A 20,037-nucleotide genomic window follows, 5' to 3' on the forward strand; every position below is an offset into this window, starting at 1 on the left:
ACCATCGCCATTTTTACATCGTCTACAGCTGCTGTCATCCGTACTTTCCTCCCACGTGACAGAAGCATATGATAAATCTTCATAGAACTTCATATTAGCAAGTGTAAAAATAAACACATTTTTAGGGTTCTAATAATGCAATATTTGGGAGTATGAAGTCAAGCATGTGGGTAATATTTAAGGTCTGCCAACACTGATGGACAGTGCAATCTTAGCCTCTTCAGGAGTGCTAGCAATTTATTGCAACAGATAGAAGTAAACAAAGTTACTGTAGAAATAAAATTCTAAAATAAGGTTAACACACAATCAAGTAATTTTTTAACTTATGGCTTTAGTATGGATTTTACATTACAAGACCACACCTTTACACTTAAACCGCCAAAATCGAAGCATGCTATCTGCACCCACAGTGACTGTAACCTGGTTGAGAGTGTCAGTAGCGACGCCCCTCACGGCCCCCGTGTGAGCAGTAGGGGTTCCATACGTGTCCCTGTGGATACCCGACTGGATGTTGAAACGATCCACGTGGCCAGAACTCATCCCGACCACTGTAAAGTTGCCACAGCGAGTGATGCACACGCACGTCGCATAGGAATTAGAGAGAGATCGGTCACCCTTAAAATTGTTAAACCTGGAACACAATTGTAAACAGATCTGCATACCTATTTGTCTATGAGTAAAATTACATAACTGACTACCAGTATAAAAATTATTAACTAACTGAGCTAACAAAACAAACTTGTCAAGTAACACAAAGGTTGACTGTTAAGTTTTTTACATAACCAATAATAGATAAATACACTTTTTTGGTACAAATCATTATACTGTTGGTCAAAATATTTGCCTTTAAAATTTATTTAATTAGTATGGGTTTGAATCAGTTTTGGAAAAGAAAACATTTCCACTCTGACATTGATAGTGCAAGAATGTGACTTCGGAAGGGTTCTACACCTTACTATCTGCCAGGATTGTAACTTCAGGGACTCAGGGAGGTGTGGCAGCCACACATCAAACCAGCCTCCTGGTTTAATGTAGGGAGTCGGTGTGCCAGCCAGCCAGGATATGATTTTAGGAAGTTATCTACATCCGCTAAGGTAAATACCTAGCTGGTTCTCACATACCACCTCAGTTGCATGATAATTTCTTCTGTTGCTGTTCGGCAGCTACAAATTGTATGAAATGCATTGTAATGATAGTATATCAAGGGTGCCTTTATATAGGCACACATTTTTAAGATGGCTCACCTAAATCAATCAATGATCTATATTTTCTAACAAAAATCAAGGTAGCATCACTCTTTCATCAGTTACTCAGGACTATAATGCGAGAGCCCACTTGGCGCCCACAGTTTGGGCAAGTATATACCACGCCAAAAGGTGGGTTTGTCAGAGGCACTTGTCTATACACTTGTTTTGCAACTAAGTTGTTGAGCCAAGCGCCATTTGGAACTTGTTGCAATCTTTGATGGGTTTCCATCTACTGTGGTCTTCAGGAAGCTTCCCCCATTTGTCACAGCCAATGCTACGTGCATTCATACCCTGCTTGGCACAATCTTTTAAGCACATAGCAGGTCTTCCTGGGGACCTGGCATATGCTGTCTCACTTAGCAATGCGTGTCAGGGAAGACGGGAGTGGTCCATACAATGTAAGTGTCCACCACAGGCAACATTCCTCGAGTGTGGCAGTTATACTTGAAAGATCCGCAGCATTCAGGACCGTCTCATTTGGCACCTGGTCCCTCCGTGTTATGCCCAGAATGTTTTGTAGGCACTGCAGATGCAAGATGTTGAACTTACATTATTATCTGACATGCAATGTCAAGGTCTCAGTGCTGTACAAGAGGGTGCTCAGCATGCATGCTTGATAGATGTGCATTTTTGTGGTCACCATAAGATTTTTTTTTTTTTTTTTTTTTTTTTTTTTGTCAAATGCTCTTGTGTGGAGCATCCTGAAAGTTTTTGTCACTTTGCTAGTTCTTGCATTTACTTTATTGTCTGGAGAAAGATCTGACACTAGTGAACCAAGATAACAGAATTTGTCGAATACATTCAACAAGGTGCCATCTAATCTTATGGCATGCGCAGCTGTGTCTCCTTGTGCCATAACCACAGTCTTCTTTACCTTCACAGACATGGAGAAGAGCTTGTATGCAGAGGCAAATTTGTCCACAAGCCTTTGAAGGTCGTCTTGAGTATGTGCTATGAACGCTGTATCACCAGCGAATAAAAAGTAACTTACAAATAAGTCCTCACTACAGTGCTTGGATCTGAAAAATGCAGTGATGTAAAGTTTCTTGTCAACCCTGGTATGTAGATGGATGCCCAGGTTTGTTTTGTCAAAAGCAACTTTGGAAAGTAATGAGAAGAATATAACACACAGGGTGGTGGCCAGTATATAGCGTAGACAAACTCCTCTTTGCAAAAGAAAATTATACAACATGCTTCCTCCACATATCACAGCATCATGAAAAGTTCCAACCATGTTCAAGAGTTTTGGATGACACACTATCTTCCTGCTGATTGTCAAACGTCTTATTTAGGCCAATAAAAGCCATAACAATTGGGCCTTCTCCTCGCAGCATTTTTCCGGAATCTGACGGAGTGTGAAGATCATATCGACATACATATCGGAGATATAGTCTGCTTTGAAATTTTTATTTAATGAAAATCTATTTATATTGCATGTAAAATTTATCGTCTTTTGTTCTGAATTCTTTTTCAGCAATAAGAATTGTATCAAAGTTCTCAATATATCTTTTTATTTCTGAGTTCTATTCGTTCATTTATAATGTTATTTGTATTTTTGCCAAATGCGTGTAGGTTTCTGTTTCCTCCAAGATGCTTATGCAGCATCCTTTTTCGCCTCTGTGAACAACTGGAAAATTAGTGCTTTTATCTACAGATGTAAAAATTAGCTTCTGCACAGAGAATAAACTAGGAATGGAGATAATGCACAGAACAGGCAAACTTCAAAATATACAAAGTAGATGGGGCGACTGCGATACGTTCCACATTGGACAAATAGAATATAAATATACTATAAGATACAAGGAATGCAGAAACAAATGTGAAAACACCATCTCCACATTTAGTACAACTCTTCAGGAAAATCGACACTCTACAGTAGATACTAATCTTTCCATTCTTGATAGAATGGGGAAAAGAAGCGACAGAAGAGTTTTGAAGATTGAGAAAATATGGTTGTGGAAGCATAAGCAGGAAGTGAAGGACAATATAAAGATGAAACATGGAAACATTTTTATAGGAATAATGTTATTGATTTTTGCTATTTATGTAAGTATTGGAACAAATCGCTATTGGAATACTATCTTCTATTTCTCTATGATAATAAAATTGCAGAATTGACTTTTACATATGGTCACAACACAAGGCTACCATCTCTCCCTTCCTCCTATTCACATATTTGCACCAAGTTACTTTCATAGATTAGCAAAAATCACTGTAACACTGTTTCAATAAATGATTGGGTGGAAGTCATTATAGCTCAAAAATTTTATAAGAAGAAAACATATTTATTATATATATATATCTTGAGAAATATTAATTTCTAACAGAAATACATGCAACACCCATTAGGATACAGTCACTTTACTGACAAGTGATGTGACAGGTAGTTGATTGTAGGGGTATATGATAACATATTTAGATCAAATTAAACACGCATGTCAAAATAAAGGGTGCCCAAACAGTTGTAACAATAAGCAGTGTATGTGTCCTTGGAGTCTTTACATTTTCAATAAAATCTACTCAATTTACATGACAAATCACTTGTATTACAACATTTGCAATTTTGATAACTGTCTCCGCGACCGTCATGAGGAGGTAAAATCACACTGGGGCTGGCATATTGTTTCGTTTACATGGATGTAATGCCTGTGACTGAAATCTACCACAATGACACATGCATGGAAGGTAAGTCAACCAGCTCCTAGAAGCTCCATCCTGCCAGTAGACCGAGTGACATCAGATGATGCGAGGGGCTGGTGCCACATTTGAAACTGGTGCTCCCATGTTCCTACGAGTGTCGAGCCTACGTATTAACGTCTTACCTTTCGGTCAATGCCCAAAGCGAGCTCCCGTGTCCTACTAAGTGTGTTCTCCCAGTCTCCATTAAAATTGCTGTTGTTTATTCTAATGGCAGCCCTTTCATTGGTAAAAGAATCCCAGTATGACGGTATTTGAGCCACATCTCTTGTCTTCTCAAATAGTATTTTATGCCCATTTTCTAGGCAATGTTCAGCCACGGCCGACTTCTGCAGTTCAATTTGTGTGATGCTCCAGACTTAATGTACTAGCCGTGTGGATCCTGGCCTTACTGAAAGCAAGCCCACTTCCCCATTCACTGTACCTGATGTGACCGTTGTCGCTGCTTTCCTCGACACTGTGACAGAGAGAGAAACGCCAAAACGATGCATCTGATAAGACTGGGCACCGTAAGAGCACCATGCCACCTTTTCAGCTGAATTCAAATTCTGCATATAGCATCACAAAGGACACACATGTGAGGAGACTCTAGGGAGAAGAAATGTTGCCAGATTTGTTCTCATCATTGGCATATCGGCCCAGTAGTTGGTGTGACTGTATGTGGAGCCATTGAGTTACAACACCATCACCTCTATTTCACACTGTCAGTAATATGGACATCAGCTATTATATTTCTGAGATTTTAAGGACAGTGGCTGTGCCATATTCTTGAGGTCTATTCTATATTATCTTTCAACATGTTAATGCAACACTGCATGTTACACATGAAGCCTTGACCTACCTCTACACAGAAGGTGTTCAACTATTGCCCCTGCCATCAGTTTCTCCAGACCGCTCATCCACCGAGAGCATCTGGTTGCAAGTTGCCAAGAGACTGGCATGCCACCATTTGCCAGCCTCTATAATCTGGCACACAAATGAAGCAGCACAGAACGACACATTCTTATCTTTCTTCCAAGCTCAGTTAGAACCAATGGCCAGCTACAATGGAGCCTGTGTTGCTATGAGAGGTGGCAGTTCTGTTTACTTTATTTCATGTGTTCCATACCCATAAATTTCCACAAATTTAAGAGGGGCATTCAGTAAGGCATTCAGTAAGTAACGCAACACCCCCCACCCTGGCCAATTTCAGTTGGAAAAATGTGGAATTTGTTGTGGGACAGCATGGAATATCCCCGCTTCACCCTCAATAGTTCCATGATGTTCTAATAGGTGGCAGTTGTATACATAGCCTTCAAATACTGTCTGTAATGGTGGTGCTTTTGAAGAAAAGCAGAGCATCACAGATACACTATGTGATCAAAAGTATCCAGACACCCCCAAAACGATAGGTTTTTCATATTAGGTTCATTACGCTGCCACCTACTGCCAGGTACTCCACATCAGCGACCTCAGAAGTCATTAGACATCTTGAGAGAGCAGAATGGGGTGCTTTGCGGAACTCACGGACTTCGAATGTGGCCAGGTGATTGGGTGTCACCTATGTCATACATCTGTACATGAGATTTCCACACTCCTAAACATCCCTTGGTCGACTGTCTCCAATAAGGTAGTGAAGTGGGAATGTGAAGGGACATGTACAACACAAAAGCGAACCAGGTGACCTCGTCTGTTGACTGACAGCGACTGCCGACAATTGAAGAGGGTCGTAATGTGCAATGGGCAGACATCTATCCAGACCATCACACAGGAATTTCAAACTGCATCAGGATCCACTGCAAGTACTATGACAGTTACGCAGGAGGTGAGAAAACTTGGATTTCATGGTCGAGTGGCTGTTCATAAGCCACACATCACGCCGGTAAATTCCAAACTATGCCTCACTTGGTGTAAAGAGTGTAAACATTGCATGACTGAACAGTGGAAAAACTGTTGTGTGGAGTGACGAATCATGGAACACAATGTGGCGATCCGATGGCAGGGTGTGGGTATGGCGAAGGCCCAGTGAATGTCATCTGACATCATGTGTAGTGCCAACAGTAAAATTCGGAGGCGGTGGTGTTACGGTGTGGTCATATTTTACATGGAGGGGCCTTGCACTCCTTGTTGTTTGGTGTGGTACTATCACAGCACAGGCCTAGTTTGATGTTTTAAGCACCTCCTTGCTTCCCACTGTTGAAGAGCAATTCGGGGATCCCATTGCATCTTTCAACACGATCAAAGACCTGTTCATAATGCACGGCCTGTGGCGCAGTGGTTACATGACAATAACACCCCTGTAATGGACTGGCCTGCACAGAGTCCTGACCTGAACCCTACAAAACACCTTTGGGTTGTTTTGGAATGCCGACTTCGTGCCAGGCCTCACTGACCGACACCGATACCTCTTCTCAGTGCAGCACTCTGTGAAGAATGGCTGTTATTACCCGGGAAACCTTCCAGCACCTGATTGAACACATGCTTACGAGAATAGAAGCAGTCAGCATGGCTAAGGGTGGGGCATTCATATTGAATTCCAGCATTACTGATGGAGGGTGCCACAAACTTGTAAGTCATTTTCAGTCAGGTGTCCAGATACTTCTGATCACATAGAGTATTTATAGGCACCTGCAGAATGTCTATGCAGACCTGGCAGTGGAAAAAAGCACAGCGAGTTGTTGGGCAAGGCATCTGACATCATTACAACAATGCCACATAAACCTGTCAGATCTCCCATGAGCCGGCCGGCTGCACACTGCTGTGACTCCTGCAATGTTGGAACATGCAAACACACAAATTCGAGGTGACTGACGTTTCACAATCAAATACCTCACTACACAACTTGATGTCTCTGTTGGTAGTGCTGACACACTCATTCATCAGTTGGAGTAGTCAAAGGTGGTGTGCCCACTGGGCTCCTTTCCGCCTAACAGAAGACCATAGAGAGCAACGAAGGACCACCTGTACAAAATTGCCTGCACATTACAAGACTGATTGTGAAAGTACGTGGACAATGGGGTGGTTATTGATGCAGCAAGATGTTGGCTCTGACACTCACCAGTAGAGTGGTATCACGAGAGCACACAGAGGATGTGGAACAAAAATGGAAAAAATTCAGAAACATCGTCCAGTACGCCTTAGATAAGTTCGTACCGACTAAGGTCCAAAGCGAGGGGAAAGATCCACCGTAGTATAACAATCATGTACGAAAGGTACTACGGAAACAAAGAAAGCTTCATCATAGGTTTAAGAGTAGTCGAATCATAGCTGATAAGGAAAAGCTGAACGAAGCGAAAAAGAGCGTAAAGAGAGCAATGAGAGAAGCATTCAACGAATTCGAACATAAAACATTGGCAAACAATCTAAACAAGAACCCTAAAAAGTTTTGGTCATATGTAAAATCGGTAAGCGGATCTAAATCCCCTATTCAGTCACTCGTTGACCACGATGGCACCGAAACAGAGGACGACCGAAGAAAGGCAGAAATACTGAATTCAGTGTTCCGAAACTGTTTCACTGTGGAAAATCGTAACACGGTCCCTGACTTCAGCCGTCGCACGGACGCCAAAATGGAAAATATTGAAATAAACGATATCGGAATTGAAAAACAACTGCTATCACTTAGTAGCGGAAAAGCATCCGGACCAGACGAGATACCCTTAAGATTCTACAGTGATTATGCTAAAGAACTAGCCCCCTTTCTATCAGCAATTTATCGTAGATCGCTGGAAGAACGTAAAGTACCTAGCGACTGGAAGAAAGCGCAGGTCGTTCCCATTTTCAAGAAGGGTCATAAATCAGATGCGAATAATTATAGGCCTATTTCGCTTACGTCAATCTGTTGTAGAATAATGGAACATGTTTTGTGTTCTCGTATTATGACGTTCTTAGATAATACAAATCTCCTTCATCATAACCAACATGGATTCCGCAAACAGAGATCATGTGAAACTCAGCTCGCCCTATTTGCCCAAGAAATTCACAGTGCCGTAGACACTGGCGAGCAGATTGATGCCGTATTCCTGGACTTCAGGAAGGCATTTGATACGGTTCCGCACTTACGTTTAGTGAAAAAAAATACGAGCTTACGGAATATCGGACCAGGTTTGTGATTGGATTCAGGATTTTCTAGAAGAAAGAACACAACATGTCATTCTTAACGGTTCAAAATCTGCAGATGTAGAGGTAATTTCGGGAGTACCGCAGGTAAGCGTGATAGGACCTTTATTGTTTACAATATACATAAATGACTTAGTTGACAACATCGGTAGCTCCGTGAGGCTATTTGCAGATGACACGGTTGTCTACAAGAAAGTAGCAACATCAGAAGACTCGTACGTACTCCAGGAGGACCTGCAGAGGATTAATGCATGGTGCGACAGCTGGCAGCTTTCCCTAAACGTAGATAAATGTAATATAATGCGCATACATAGGGCAGAAATCCATTCCAGTACGATTATGCCATAGGTGGTAAATCATTGGAAGCGGTAACGACCGTAAAATACTTAGGAGTTACTATCCGGAGCGATCTGAAGTGGAATGATCACATAAAACAAATAGTGGGAAAAGCAGGCGCCAGGTTGAGATTCATAGGAAGAATTCTAAGAAAATGTGACTCATCGACGAAAGAAGTAGCTTACAAAACGCTTGTTCGTCCGATTCTTGAGTATTGCTCATCAGTATGGGACCCTTACCAGGTTGGATTAATAGAAGAGATAGACATGATCCAGCGAAAAGCAGCGCGATTCGTCATGGGGACATTTAGTCAGCGCGAGAGCGTTACGGAGATGCTGAACAAGCTCCAGTGGCGGACACTTCAAGAAAGGCGTTACGCAATACGGAGAGGTTTATTATCGAAATTACGAGAGAGCACTTTCCGGGAAGAGATGGGCAACATATTACTACCGCCCACATATATCTCGCGTAATGATCACAACGAAAAGATCCGAGAAATTAGAGCAAATACGGAGACTTACAAGCAGTCGTTCTTCCCACGCACAATTCGTGAATGGAACAGGGAAGGGGGGATCAGATAGTGGTACAATAAGTACCCTCCGCCACACACCGTAAGGTGGCTCGCGGAGTATAGATGTAGATGTAGATGTAGACCCTCGCAATAAGGTGGCGTAAGGGCATCACATTCAATGGAGATTATGCTGAAAACTAGTGTTTTTTTAGTTAAAAGATTGGGGAATAAAATGGTTTAGTGGAATCCTGAGTAAAACCAACCTGCTTTCAGACAAAAATGTGTTGCATTACTTTTTTGAATGCCCCTCGTAATTATGTAGTCTTCCTATTATGAAACAGATTGACTGCTATTCATCACACGCAGGAGATGAGGAGATGTTGAGTCGCAACAGGTAAAATAGACAGACAACTATAAATTTGAGGTTTTGACGAAAGGCCTCCTTCTAAAGTACTTCTCCTCTCGCATACACGTAAGGAGGGGGGGGGGGGGGGTGTTGCGCATGCACTCACTATCTTCTCTAGCAATTTATTCCTTTAATAATACTGTCATTATTCCATCCTGGATTTTCCATTTTTCCATTGTTTGAGTCTTCCTATGTTACTGTCCATGCACAATAAGTATAATTTCATTATTTGCCATCCTTGCTGCTGTTGCAATCTTAATGGCCTACAGTGTATGTCCAATATATTTAATTATACCTGAGCTCATGTTTATTGCATCCCGCTGCCGAAATTCATCTGTCTTTATAGTGCATACTGATATGTGTGTGTGTGGGTGGCAGGGGTGTTAGGAGACAGATAAAACACTTAAAAAACAAAGATGCATCCACATGAGGAGATGAGCCTTGCAGGTTTTGTTCTTAAAGTGCACCCACGGTATGCAACAAAGAGAGCTTACAAGTTCATAGGGAAAACAGATGTGTTACTGTGAATGAAATTGCAACAAAATTTGCAACAGGGAGCAGTGCAGTGTAGCAAATGATTCAAAGCTTGGGTTATCAAAATGTTTGTACCAACTGGACCCCACACACACAAAGACTACGAAGTTCTGAGTATAGTCATCACCTAATGCCTTCTTCAGAACTTTAAAAGTGCAGATGAATTTTTCTTGTTAACTGTGACAGGTGATGAAATCTGGTTTGATCACTATGAACCCTAGATAAATTGCCAGATTGGTACAATCTGGATTTCTCATTAAGATAGAAAGCAAGAACAGTGTGATTGGCTGAGAGAGTCATGGGCAAACAATTGCATTCTGGTTGATTTTTTTGAACCTAAACAGATCATAGATCCTGTCTGCTACTTCCAGACACTTACGAAGTTCTGTCGTGCATTGCAAATAAGTGCCTTTGGAAGAAGATTTTTCTGCAGTGTGATAATGTATTGACTCACTCTGGTTGCCACTGTGCTGACAATTGGGACTTTTGTATGGAAAAGTTTTCCACATACTAGTTAAAGTCCCCACTTGTCATTCTTCAACTACCATCTTTTCAATTACCGTATTTACTCAAATCTAGGCCGCACTCGAATTTAAGCCGCACCTGAAAAATGAGACTCGAAATAAAGGAAAACAAAAAATTTCCCGAATCTAAGCTGCACCTGAAATTGGAGACTCTAAATTCAAAGGGAGGGAAAATTTTAGGCCGCACCTCCAAATCAAAACAAAGTTGGTCCATTGTAATATGAGACACAATTTAGGTCGAATGAATGATGATACAGTTACAGTAGTTTGGTTCAAGTCGTAATCTTAGCAGTTAAGCTTTACCAGGTAGCCATTGCTTTGCGTCTGGCGCTCCGTCTGTATTTATATGGGTACCCTTCCTTTTTCACTTGCTTCGTCTGGTTTGAATCTATTGCTTATTTTGCTTTGATCTGATAAGTGCCGTTCTCTTTGTTATCGGTGCTTACGTCACTCTAAGCTGAAAATGCATTACTGTACTGTGTCATGCATTGTTTGTCGCATTCTGATAGTGCGTGTTTACGGCCTGTCGCCACTGGCGGCATGGCTTGCTTTTGTGCGCGCTACCCCAGTTACAATTTAAAAAAAGAGAGAGGAATCGTCTCATTAGCGAAACAATGGCAAGAGACTACTACTTGTTGTTACTTACACTGCTGCTTTCTTTGATAATGATCAACAAGAACCAAATAATAGACTGCGTTGATAGAACATGTTCTGAACGAGAGTTAGGCGAAAATTTTTCTCCGTTTGAAAATCTTTGCGGCCGCTTCTTCAGTATATCAAATTCTGCACAGAAATTAGAGTCATCTTAGATTTAAAAATCTAGTCAGTTGCCGTGCTTCATCTCTGACTGTATCACTATTAGGCATAAGAATAATACAAATATAAACATGACACGATACGTATATTCTTCCGCGTTTGCTGTTGTCTCACTCTAGTTTCGTAGTTTATTAGGCAGACAGGATTTAAATGAGATAGCAGCACACACGTAAGAATACATGACAAAATGTTTATATTCGTATTATTCTTATGGTGAAGAGAATACTGCATGTGATTCACACTTCATCAGGTTCCTATTAGCAACCATCTCTTCTCACAGATAGGAAAAAATTCAGAACATAGAGTTGGCCATATTGACAAACATCCCAAACAGTCTTGCCAGTCGGATTTTCGTAGTACATTGAAATTCTGCTACATTCGAAGATGAACAATACGGAATTTGTATTTACTTCATTGGATAATGTATGAAAATGCAGTGGTCGAAACTCGGGGTGGAGAAAAAAAAGCTCTTCTTCCACCTTTTCTTAAAAATTTATTTACTGACGCAGAGGTATTTGCGCCAGTATTTATCTTTGTGCCTACAAAGCATGCCTGTGTAGCGCTACATATATTCGATGGCAGAAGATAGTTGTGGCGGCACCTACCAACATTTTTCAGAACTTCTGCTTGCTTTGCACTAGATTCTAAGCCGCAGGCGGTTTTTTGGATTACAAAAACCAGAAAAAAAGTGCGGCTTAGATTCGAATAAATACGGTATGTGAAACAATAGTTGTGATACCAACACTGAGAGATCCATTAAGTGGTACATTGATGTTTACTGGCAGCTGGAATGGATGTCTACCACAAGGGATTTTAAAGATTTAAAGACCTGCGAGGAAAATGTGTGCAAAAAAAGAGACTATATTGAAAAGTAACAGGAAAGTCTTTAGGCTACGATAATGCGCTAGGGATGTCTAAATAATAAAAATTAATATTTATAACAATGGGTTGCTCACAACTAGTACTGACATTACAACCCAGCACATTGTCATAAAAATATTTATGGTTGCTTCATAGCTGCTCCTCACAGGTTTCAGTAGACATAAAAACAGCCACTTCATTTATACATATTTACAGTGGGAATAGTATATATTGAAGACAAGAAGCATTCTGACAAACCTTTCATGCATTAGCCTGTGGTCTCCCATTCTCAGTTTGTCATACGACCAGGTAGTGACAAAGGGCACTCCGAGGTGCACAGCTGCAATTCCGTCCCACTCCTTTTCACGCGTGGTTTCAGACGCAAAACTAGTGATGGGGGGCATAATCAGTGGATCTTCAGCAATGCCTCCTTTCCGTTTTTTAGATGCCTGCAATATTAATCAGTATTCTGATACAAATGAATAATATAAAACTACTTTATGTTTCTAAGAAATAATTAAAATACTAGCTAGTTTTTAATTTCACTGCATATTCATATAGTTAGACTGTAATATTCACATTTCTTTTTAAAACAATATGTGTAAACATTAAATTTAATTAATGTTTATTGTTTAATTTAGGAAAGCACTTGTTTAATCTGCAATGTGTCTTTGCTTCTACTTTCACACAATTTAACTAACTAAAAATGGTGTTTACATCATTCTTTTTGAAAGTTCAAACCAGTTTGAAGCTTTAGCCACTTAAAATTTTTAAAACGAATTTCCTTTATGTTTGTGAAACTATAAGGAGACAAAATGGCTGGTCAGTAATTAAATTCAGTGGGTGAAGTTCCAGTAGCATGTGGTGGTACACCACATAACGTGAAAAAATAATATTGAAGAATTTCACAAATTTAACAAAGCTGACGTCTTAACAAAATAAATATTATCGCAGAAAATTCACAAAGGCTATGTAATCAACTAATATGATCTACAATTGTTATTGTTGTCTCTGTTCCTTAGAAAAAGGATCGCACACTTCCCTTTCGTTTCTTGGTAGTGTAAGAAGCCATTTTGTGACGAGGCATGAAAACCTGTAAGTTTCACGTAATATTTAGACTAAATATAATCAAATATTACTTAAAATTGTCACTAATATTTTACCGCAACAGATCCTATAATGATCCTTTAATGATTTATGCAAATTTTATAGGGGAAAATTGGTGCGTAGGTCAATGCCATTGTTCTAAATGATAACGGCCCGAAGATGTAATAAATATTTTAAAATTTCCTAATTTTGACAAATAACAAAAATAATTGTAAATGTAGGAGATTTCTCTTGATTAGTGATTCTTCCTTCGAAGTAATAAACGTAATCAGTTTTCCAATATTGAATCATATTTAAGTAAAGTGACTTCAGTAAATTTTTTTGATCTCCACTTAACGGAAATTGCGAGAATCTCCTCAGCATTACAATTTCACAAAAGTAAAACAAATAATTAATTAAGCAGTGGTATATCTGCTATATTGTGTGTTGGTGGTGTCTTTTAATATAAAAACAGTGTGTCGGGCAAACTAACTGAGAGAAGTACCACAACTGAGCCACTGACGTAAATAATTTTCCAGTTGTGAAGCAGGCAGAATAATACTAACTCTAACTTCACGTAACAAATAAAAGCCAAAACACATAATGTAAAAAGAACCACTACAAACACTGGTAAGACAAACTTAACAGCAATTAAAAAAACTATTCCTCACTTTTGGTACTGTTAGAGTCTTCCTCAGTGAGAGGAGAGGGGAAGGTTAGGGAGGAAGGGCAGGGCACTTGATCCCCAGGATGAAAGGATATAGTGGGGATGATGGGAGACAAATATGAAGGGGGGAAGGGGGGAGAGAGAAGGGGGGAGGGAGGGGGTAGAGAGAGAGAGAGAGAGAGAGAGAGAGAGAGAGAGAGAGAGAGAGAGTACATTCATAACCACTGCACCAGCTTCAGTATGGAGACTGTAGGACAGAGTGATAAGGCAAAATGTTGTTGTTGTTGTGGTCTTCAGTCCAGAGACTGGTTTGATGCAGCTCTCCATGCTACTCTATCCTGTGCAAGCTTCTTCATCTCCCAGTACCTACTGCAACCTACATCCTTCTGAATCTGCTTAGTGTATTCATCTCTTGGTCTCCCTCTACGATTTTTACCCTCCACGCTGCTCTCCAGTACTAAATTGGTGATCCCTTGATGCCTCAGAACATGTCCTACCAACTGATCCCTTCTTCTAGTCAAGTTGTGCCACAAGCTTCTCTTTTCCCCAATCCTATTCAATACCTCCTCATTAGTTATATGATCTGAGAACTTGACATTGTAAGAAGTGGTCATCTCTCTCCGATGTTTCTCTTCTCGGGCCTGTTCCTGGTCTCCTTGCAAAGCTTCCAATTTCCCTCTACCTTTGTACGGTTCTAGAAATCGTGAAGGTGTAGTCCTTAACACTTCTGCAGTGCAATGCATTGTGCGGCCATTTTCCACCAAAACAACAGCTTTTGTAACTTGTTCACAGCTATACAGCATATTTATTTCAGAAAGCTGATTACAACAATCACAGGAAGAGCCTACAAACACAGGTGACTGAAAGGGGAACAATTCAGGGTACAACAAAAGCACTACAAGAGCGGGAAAATATTATTCGCTCACATTCAGTGATGAGGAAACAACAACTCAGGCTAGTGTAATAAACAATCAACACTTAATTATTGGCTTGCAAAGCAATACCAAAAACATACCCCATCTCAGAAAAATGGTTGAAGTGCTTCACTTTCATTAAACAGATAATTACAGAATGATTACACATCATTTATTGAGTGTTGCGTTTTTTTGTGCCAGTCAGTGTACACACAATTTTTCATCATTGTGAATCTCTCATTTTATAAAATATTAATGTACAGATTCAAGGCATTCCTTAAAGCGAAACAAGGCACATGAAGTAGATGACAGTACCTCAGAATTATCTTAGGAAGGCTCAGCCGTCACAAAACTACTGCACCTAGCATGCAAGATATAAGAGACAATAAACAGCCTCAGCAAAATCCCAGCAGTAATTTGTACCCATTCAGAAGCTTAATCATGGGAGTTGTCAGAGTTATCTTTATGAGGCAGCCAAATGAAAACTGAACACATGCGACAGTGGCGTCAGGGAATGGTACCATCCAAAAGTAATCACCACATGCATTAAGATATTTATCCCACTAGGAGATGAGTTTTGTAGAACACAGCTCGCCATTGATAGATCCACAACTGTACCCTCTCTTACACTTCCTTATCCGACTCAAACCAACATCCACGCACGTCTTTCCTTCGGTCACCAAAAGGGTGAAAACCACATGGTGAAGGATCTAGGCTGCAGTGTTTCCCAACAAAATTGTTGGAGTGCAGCCTTTATCTGATTCGCAGTATGGTGGCAGGCATTATTGTGCAACAAGTGAATTCCGTCTGACAGCATTTCAACAGCCCAAGGGCTGACGGAAAAGCCAACAGTGGAAACTTCCCACATCTCTCCCACCAAAGAAATCCAAAGTTCACACAAGTTCTGGTAAGGTCATGATGTCATCCTCCTTTGACTGCATGGTCCCTCTGCTAATGAGTTCCTTAAGAGTGGGAACACAATCAATGCTCAGCACTACGAAGACACTTTGCAGAAACTGTGCTGCACCATAAAGTCAGAATGCCCAGGAATGCAATTTGATAGTGATACACTGCAACATCCTCCATACAGCCCGACTCTTTCGCCATCTGATTTTCACATCTTTGGTGACCTGAAGGAAGACACCCGTAGACATCAGTTTCAGTCGGACAAGGGATTGCAAGAGTGGATAAGGTTGTGAACCTGTCAGCAGCCGACCACGTTCTACAAAACAGGACCTGATTGTTGTCTCCTAGAAGGACAAACGTCTTAATGCATGTGGTGATTACTTTTGAATGGAACCATTCCATCACCCCATTGTGGCGGGTATTTGGTTTTCTTTTGACTGCTGCTCTTAGTATGATACATTCCTTCACATCAGTGAACCACTTACTTATTACATCTTGAAAGTCATGGAGCGTCTTCAAAACTAAGTTAGATTTCCAAAGTCAAATGTTTTGTTGCACAAGAATACTGAAGATTAGATGGGTACATCACATTACTAATGAGCAGTTACCAAACTGAATCAGGGAGAGAGGGAATTTATGGCTTAATTTGACTAAACAAGGGATTGGTGACACATCCTAAGACATAAAGGAGTTCAGTCCTCAGACTGATGACCAAGAGCAAACCTCAAATATAAGTGAACATTCACCTTACGATTATACGATGCTCGGCCGAGACTCTTGTTAAATGTCTCATTGATTGTAGAAAAGATTCGTAACGTCGAATCGCTTCCTGCTGTGACCAAGTTACGTGAGTCAACAGTTCCATGGAAACGAACACAGTTTGGAGTCCCCGAATGACCCTCACGCATGCGCAACAATCTCGGAGGCTCTCCAGAATCACCATCAGACATCAGCCACACCTGTGAAATGAAAAAATGGAAAATTTGCAGGTGAAATTACTGTGTTGGACAAATATGTACATTCCTGCAATGGGTCTCAAAGTTACTTGAATGGAAGTAGAGGAAAGCAAAAATGACAAAGTCATTATACTTTTTGGGCACTCAAAATGATTAAATATCATATGAGCTTACAAATTAACAATGTTGTGTATCAACTGTATGAAGTGAATGCCCTCTGATGAGTTCACAGCACAATCAGCTGTATGTACCATTACTTGAGGAAGGGGAAGTACCCAAAAAGTAAAAGGAATTTTGTGTGTTGTATTACAAGGTGCACCCAGAAAGTAAGTTCGAATGACTGATAAAGAGAACGAAAACATCACTAAGAAATATTTATTGGAATATTTACATAGATTCACTGGCTACTTCTCTACATAGTCACCACCATTGCTGCAGCATTTATTGTAATGATGCATCATCAAATATATACTCATGTCACAGGAAGCCGTCACCAATGTCTGGAGCCACAAAGTCACTTCAGTCTGCTTCTTAGCATCACTGGGGAAACATTTTCCTACCAGAAAGAGATGAAAGTCACTTGGGGGCGAGGAGCAAGGTACTCATAGAAATACCGACGGAGTGCCTGACACATAGCAATGGCTACCTGGTAAAGCTTAACTGCTAAGCTTATGACTCGAACCAAACTACTGTAGCTGTATCTTCATCCATTCGACCTAAATTGTGTCTCGTGTTACAATGGACCAACTTTGTTTCGATATGGAGGTGCGATCTAAAACTTTTCTTTCCCTTGAATTACGAGTCTCAAATTTCAGGTGCGGCTTAGATTCTAGAAATATTTTTTCTTTGATTTCGAGTCTCATTTATCATGTGCAGCTTAGATTTCAGTGCGGCTCAGATTCGACGGTTGTTACAAAAGAGTAGTAGCACAGCACAGTCATCAGATTTGCAATTACACAACAACATTATCAACAGATAAAGTAGGTGTGTGTGTGTGTGTGTGTGTGTGTGTGTGTGTGTGTGTGTGTGTGTGTGTGTGTGTGCGCGCGCGCGTGTGCGTGTGCGTGTGCTTGTAGTTGGGATTGGGCACGCACACGCGTGCATGCATGTGCGTTGGTGTCAGCAAATACAGTGGTGTGCACTTACGGCAGTGACCCCTTGGGATGATGAGAAATACCAAAGTGCAGTTAAGTAACAGTATACCACATGATGTTTCGACCAACTCCGCTGCTACTATTTGTATTGTGTACTTTCGTGCGGGAGTAGAGTATTTGGTGTTGATTTTCATATCATATTATATATGCTGAAGGTAGGCCAGTCTAGTATTGACTATGGGTGGCATAAAGCAAATGCAATAAGTATCACATTAAGAAGTGTCAGCGATAATTTTTCGAGGCTATAAATTTTTCCAGGGAGTTTCAGAAGCAGAAACATTGACACAATGTGTCACTCGCTGTGCACTGATAGTTACCACTGCAGGCAATGCCTGGAGCATTTGGCTCGAAATAGAACCAGAGGATACACTGGCAATGTTGCGAAATGTCTCCACCTCTCTCTGTACAGAACACGTCACACAGCCACCTTCTTACTAACATCACATCATAGTCAACTGATCAGCCACCCATTACAGACTCTTTCCATTTTTCAGGCACCCGCAGTGAGTTCTCACACACCCGTGAACTCGCGGGCTGTGGTCGGCCGCAGCCTCACCTTGAGCGAGTTGTCCACAGAGTTGGTGACGAGCATGGGCTCCCCCGGCAGGCAGCTCATGCCAACCACCGCGCCCGCGTGCCCGCTCGTCAGCTGACCGCAGGCACGTCGCTTGTCCAGGTCCCACAGCACCGTGTGGCCCGAGGGCGCCGCACTCAGCATCAGTGGACGCGCCGCCGGGCTCGAGTCGGTGCGGAAGGCCACTGCCGTGACGGGCCCCCAGTCCTTTGTGCAGAGGAAAAAAAATAGTCACTGTAGCGAGACAAATCTCTCTGGGCACTTTTCTCAAAATTTAATACAATAAATTAATTTCCATGCTTGTTTACGTATTTCTGTGTTAAATTTGTGAAATCTGTATTACTCAAGAAAGGAAAACTTAGACTAAACATTTGTAGGAACTACCTTGGTGACTAGGTACAGCCATGTTCCAGGTGAAAGTAATGTATGATTTCCCCCCACCCCCCACCGAGATGAGTTCTGGAGAGTGTCATACTTTCTAGCTTTCTTTCTGTTCCCCTCCCCCCTCCCCCTCCCTCCAAGTATAACTTTCTGGCACTCAAAGTTTAAACATTCAACAAATGCTTAGGATTTTAATAATAATAACAGTAAAATATACACTCTCCACTCACATTAATGTGACCACCCGTCAAAAGCCTCTACAATGACCTTTTGCAGTGTGAAAGCCATGAGACGTGCAGGAAGAGATTCAGTGACATTCTGGAGGCTATTAACAGGGCCATAGAGCCATGTCAACTCCAGTGCCGTGGCCAACTGCACTAGGTTTCTCAGTTGAGGATCCTCGGCACCAACAGCCCGATCGAGGTGGTCCCACAGATTCTTTCTTTCTTTTTTCTTTTTTTCCCCTAACGGTCCAAACTGCTTAGGTAATCAGTCCCTTGACTTACACACTACTTAAACTAACTTATGCTGAGAACCACACACACACACACACACACACACACACACACACACACACACACACACACACACACGCCCGTGGGAGGACTCAAATCTCCGGCGGGAGGGGCCACGCAGTTCATGACACGACGCCTCAAACCGCACGGCCCCACAGATTCTTGACTGGGTTTACATCCAGGTAGTTTGGTGGCCAGGGGAGTAGGATTAACTCATCGGAGTGCTCTTCAAACCACGCACGTGCAATGTGAGCTGTGTGATGTTTTGCATTGTCCATCCGGTAGGTGCCATTGTGCCGAGGAAAATCAAACTGCATGTAGCAGTGGACGTGGTCTCGAGGACAGATGCATACTTGTGTTGATCCACTGTACCTTCCACAATGACAATATTACGCAGGGAATGCCATGGACACATTCCCCAGAACATTACACTCCCCACTCTGGTTTGGACTCTTCTAATGATTGTTGCACGATGTTTGCTTTCAGGCATTTCACACCATACATACCTGTCCAATGGGCGACACTGTTGATCTGCAAGATACAACAGATCAACACAAGTATGCACCTGTCCTGGGGACCACGTCCACCCCTAAGCGCAGTTTGTTTCTACACAGTACCATTGCATCTATCACCAGGCTAATGCGGTGTCACACAGCTCACAATGTATGTGTGTAGTTTGAAGAGCATCAGGATGAGTTTACCATACTCCCCTGGCCACCAAACTCACTGGATTTAAATCCAATCAATTGGGGTGTTAGCAGCACGGATCCTCAACCTGGCCACCAAACTCCCTGATTTGAAACCCAACTGATCGGGCTCTTCGCAGCATGTATCCTCAACTGAAAAACCTAGTG

General features: G+C 41.5%; 1 protein-coding gene across 1 annotated transcript in view; it reads right to left on the reverse strand.

Annotated features, from left to right (window-relative positions):
* LOC126424525 (WD repeat-containing protein 36) overlaps nucleotides 1–20,037 on the reverse strand; it is a 114,047-nt gene that overhangs the window by 37,625 nt on the left and 56,385 nt on the right. Inside the window, exons 5-8 of the mRNA XM_050087259.1 lie at nucleotides 18,270–18,494; nucleotides 16,350–16,562; nucleotides 12,289–12,479; nucleotides 363–631 (exon numbers count right to left, since the gene is read on the reverse strand). Coding sequence (XP_049943216.1) covers nucleotides 363–631; nucleotides 12,289–12,479; nucleotides 16,350–16,562; nucleotides 18,270–18,494 — 898 coding nt within the window. The remainder of the gene's footprint in view (nucleotides 1–362; nucleotides 632–12,288; nucleotides 12,480–16,349; nucleotides 16,563–18,269; nucleotides 18,495–20,037) is intronic.

The sequence above is a fragment of the Schistocerca serialis genome, chromosome 10 (assembly GCF_023864345.2).
Source record: "Schistocerca serialis cubense isolate TAMUIC-IGC-003099 chromosome 10, iqSchSeri2.2, whole genome shotgun sequence".
NCBI lineage: Eukaryota > Metazoa > Arthropoda > Insecta > Orthoptera > Acrididae > Schistocerca > Schistocerca serialis.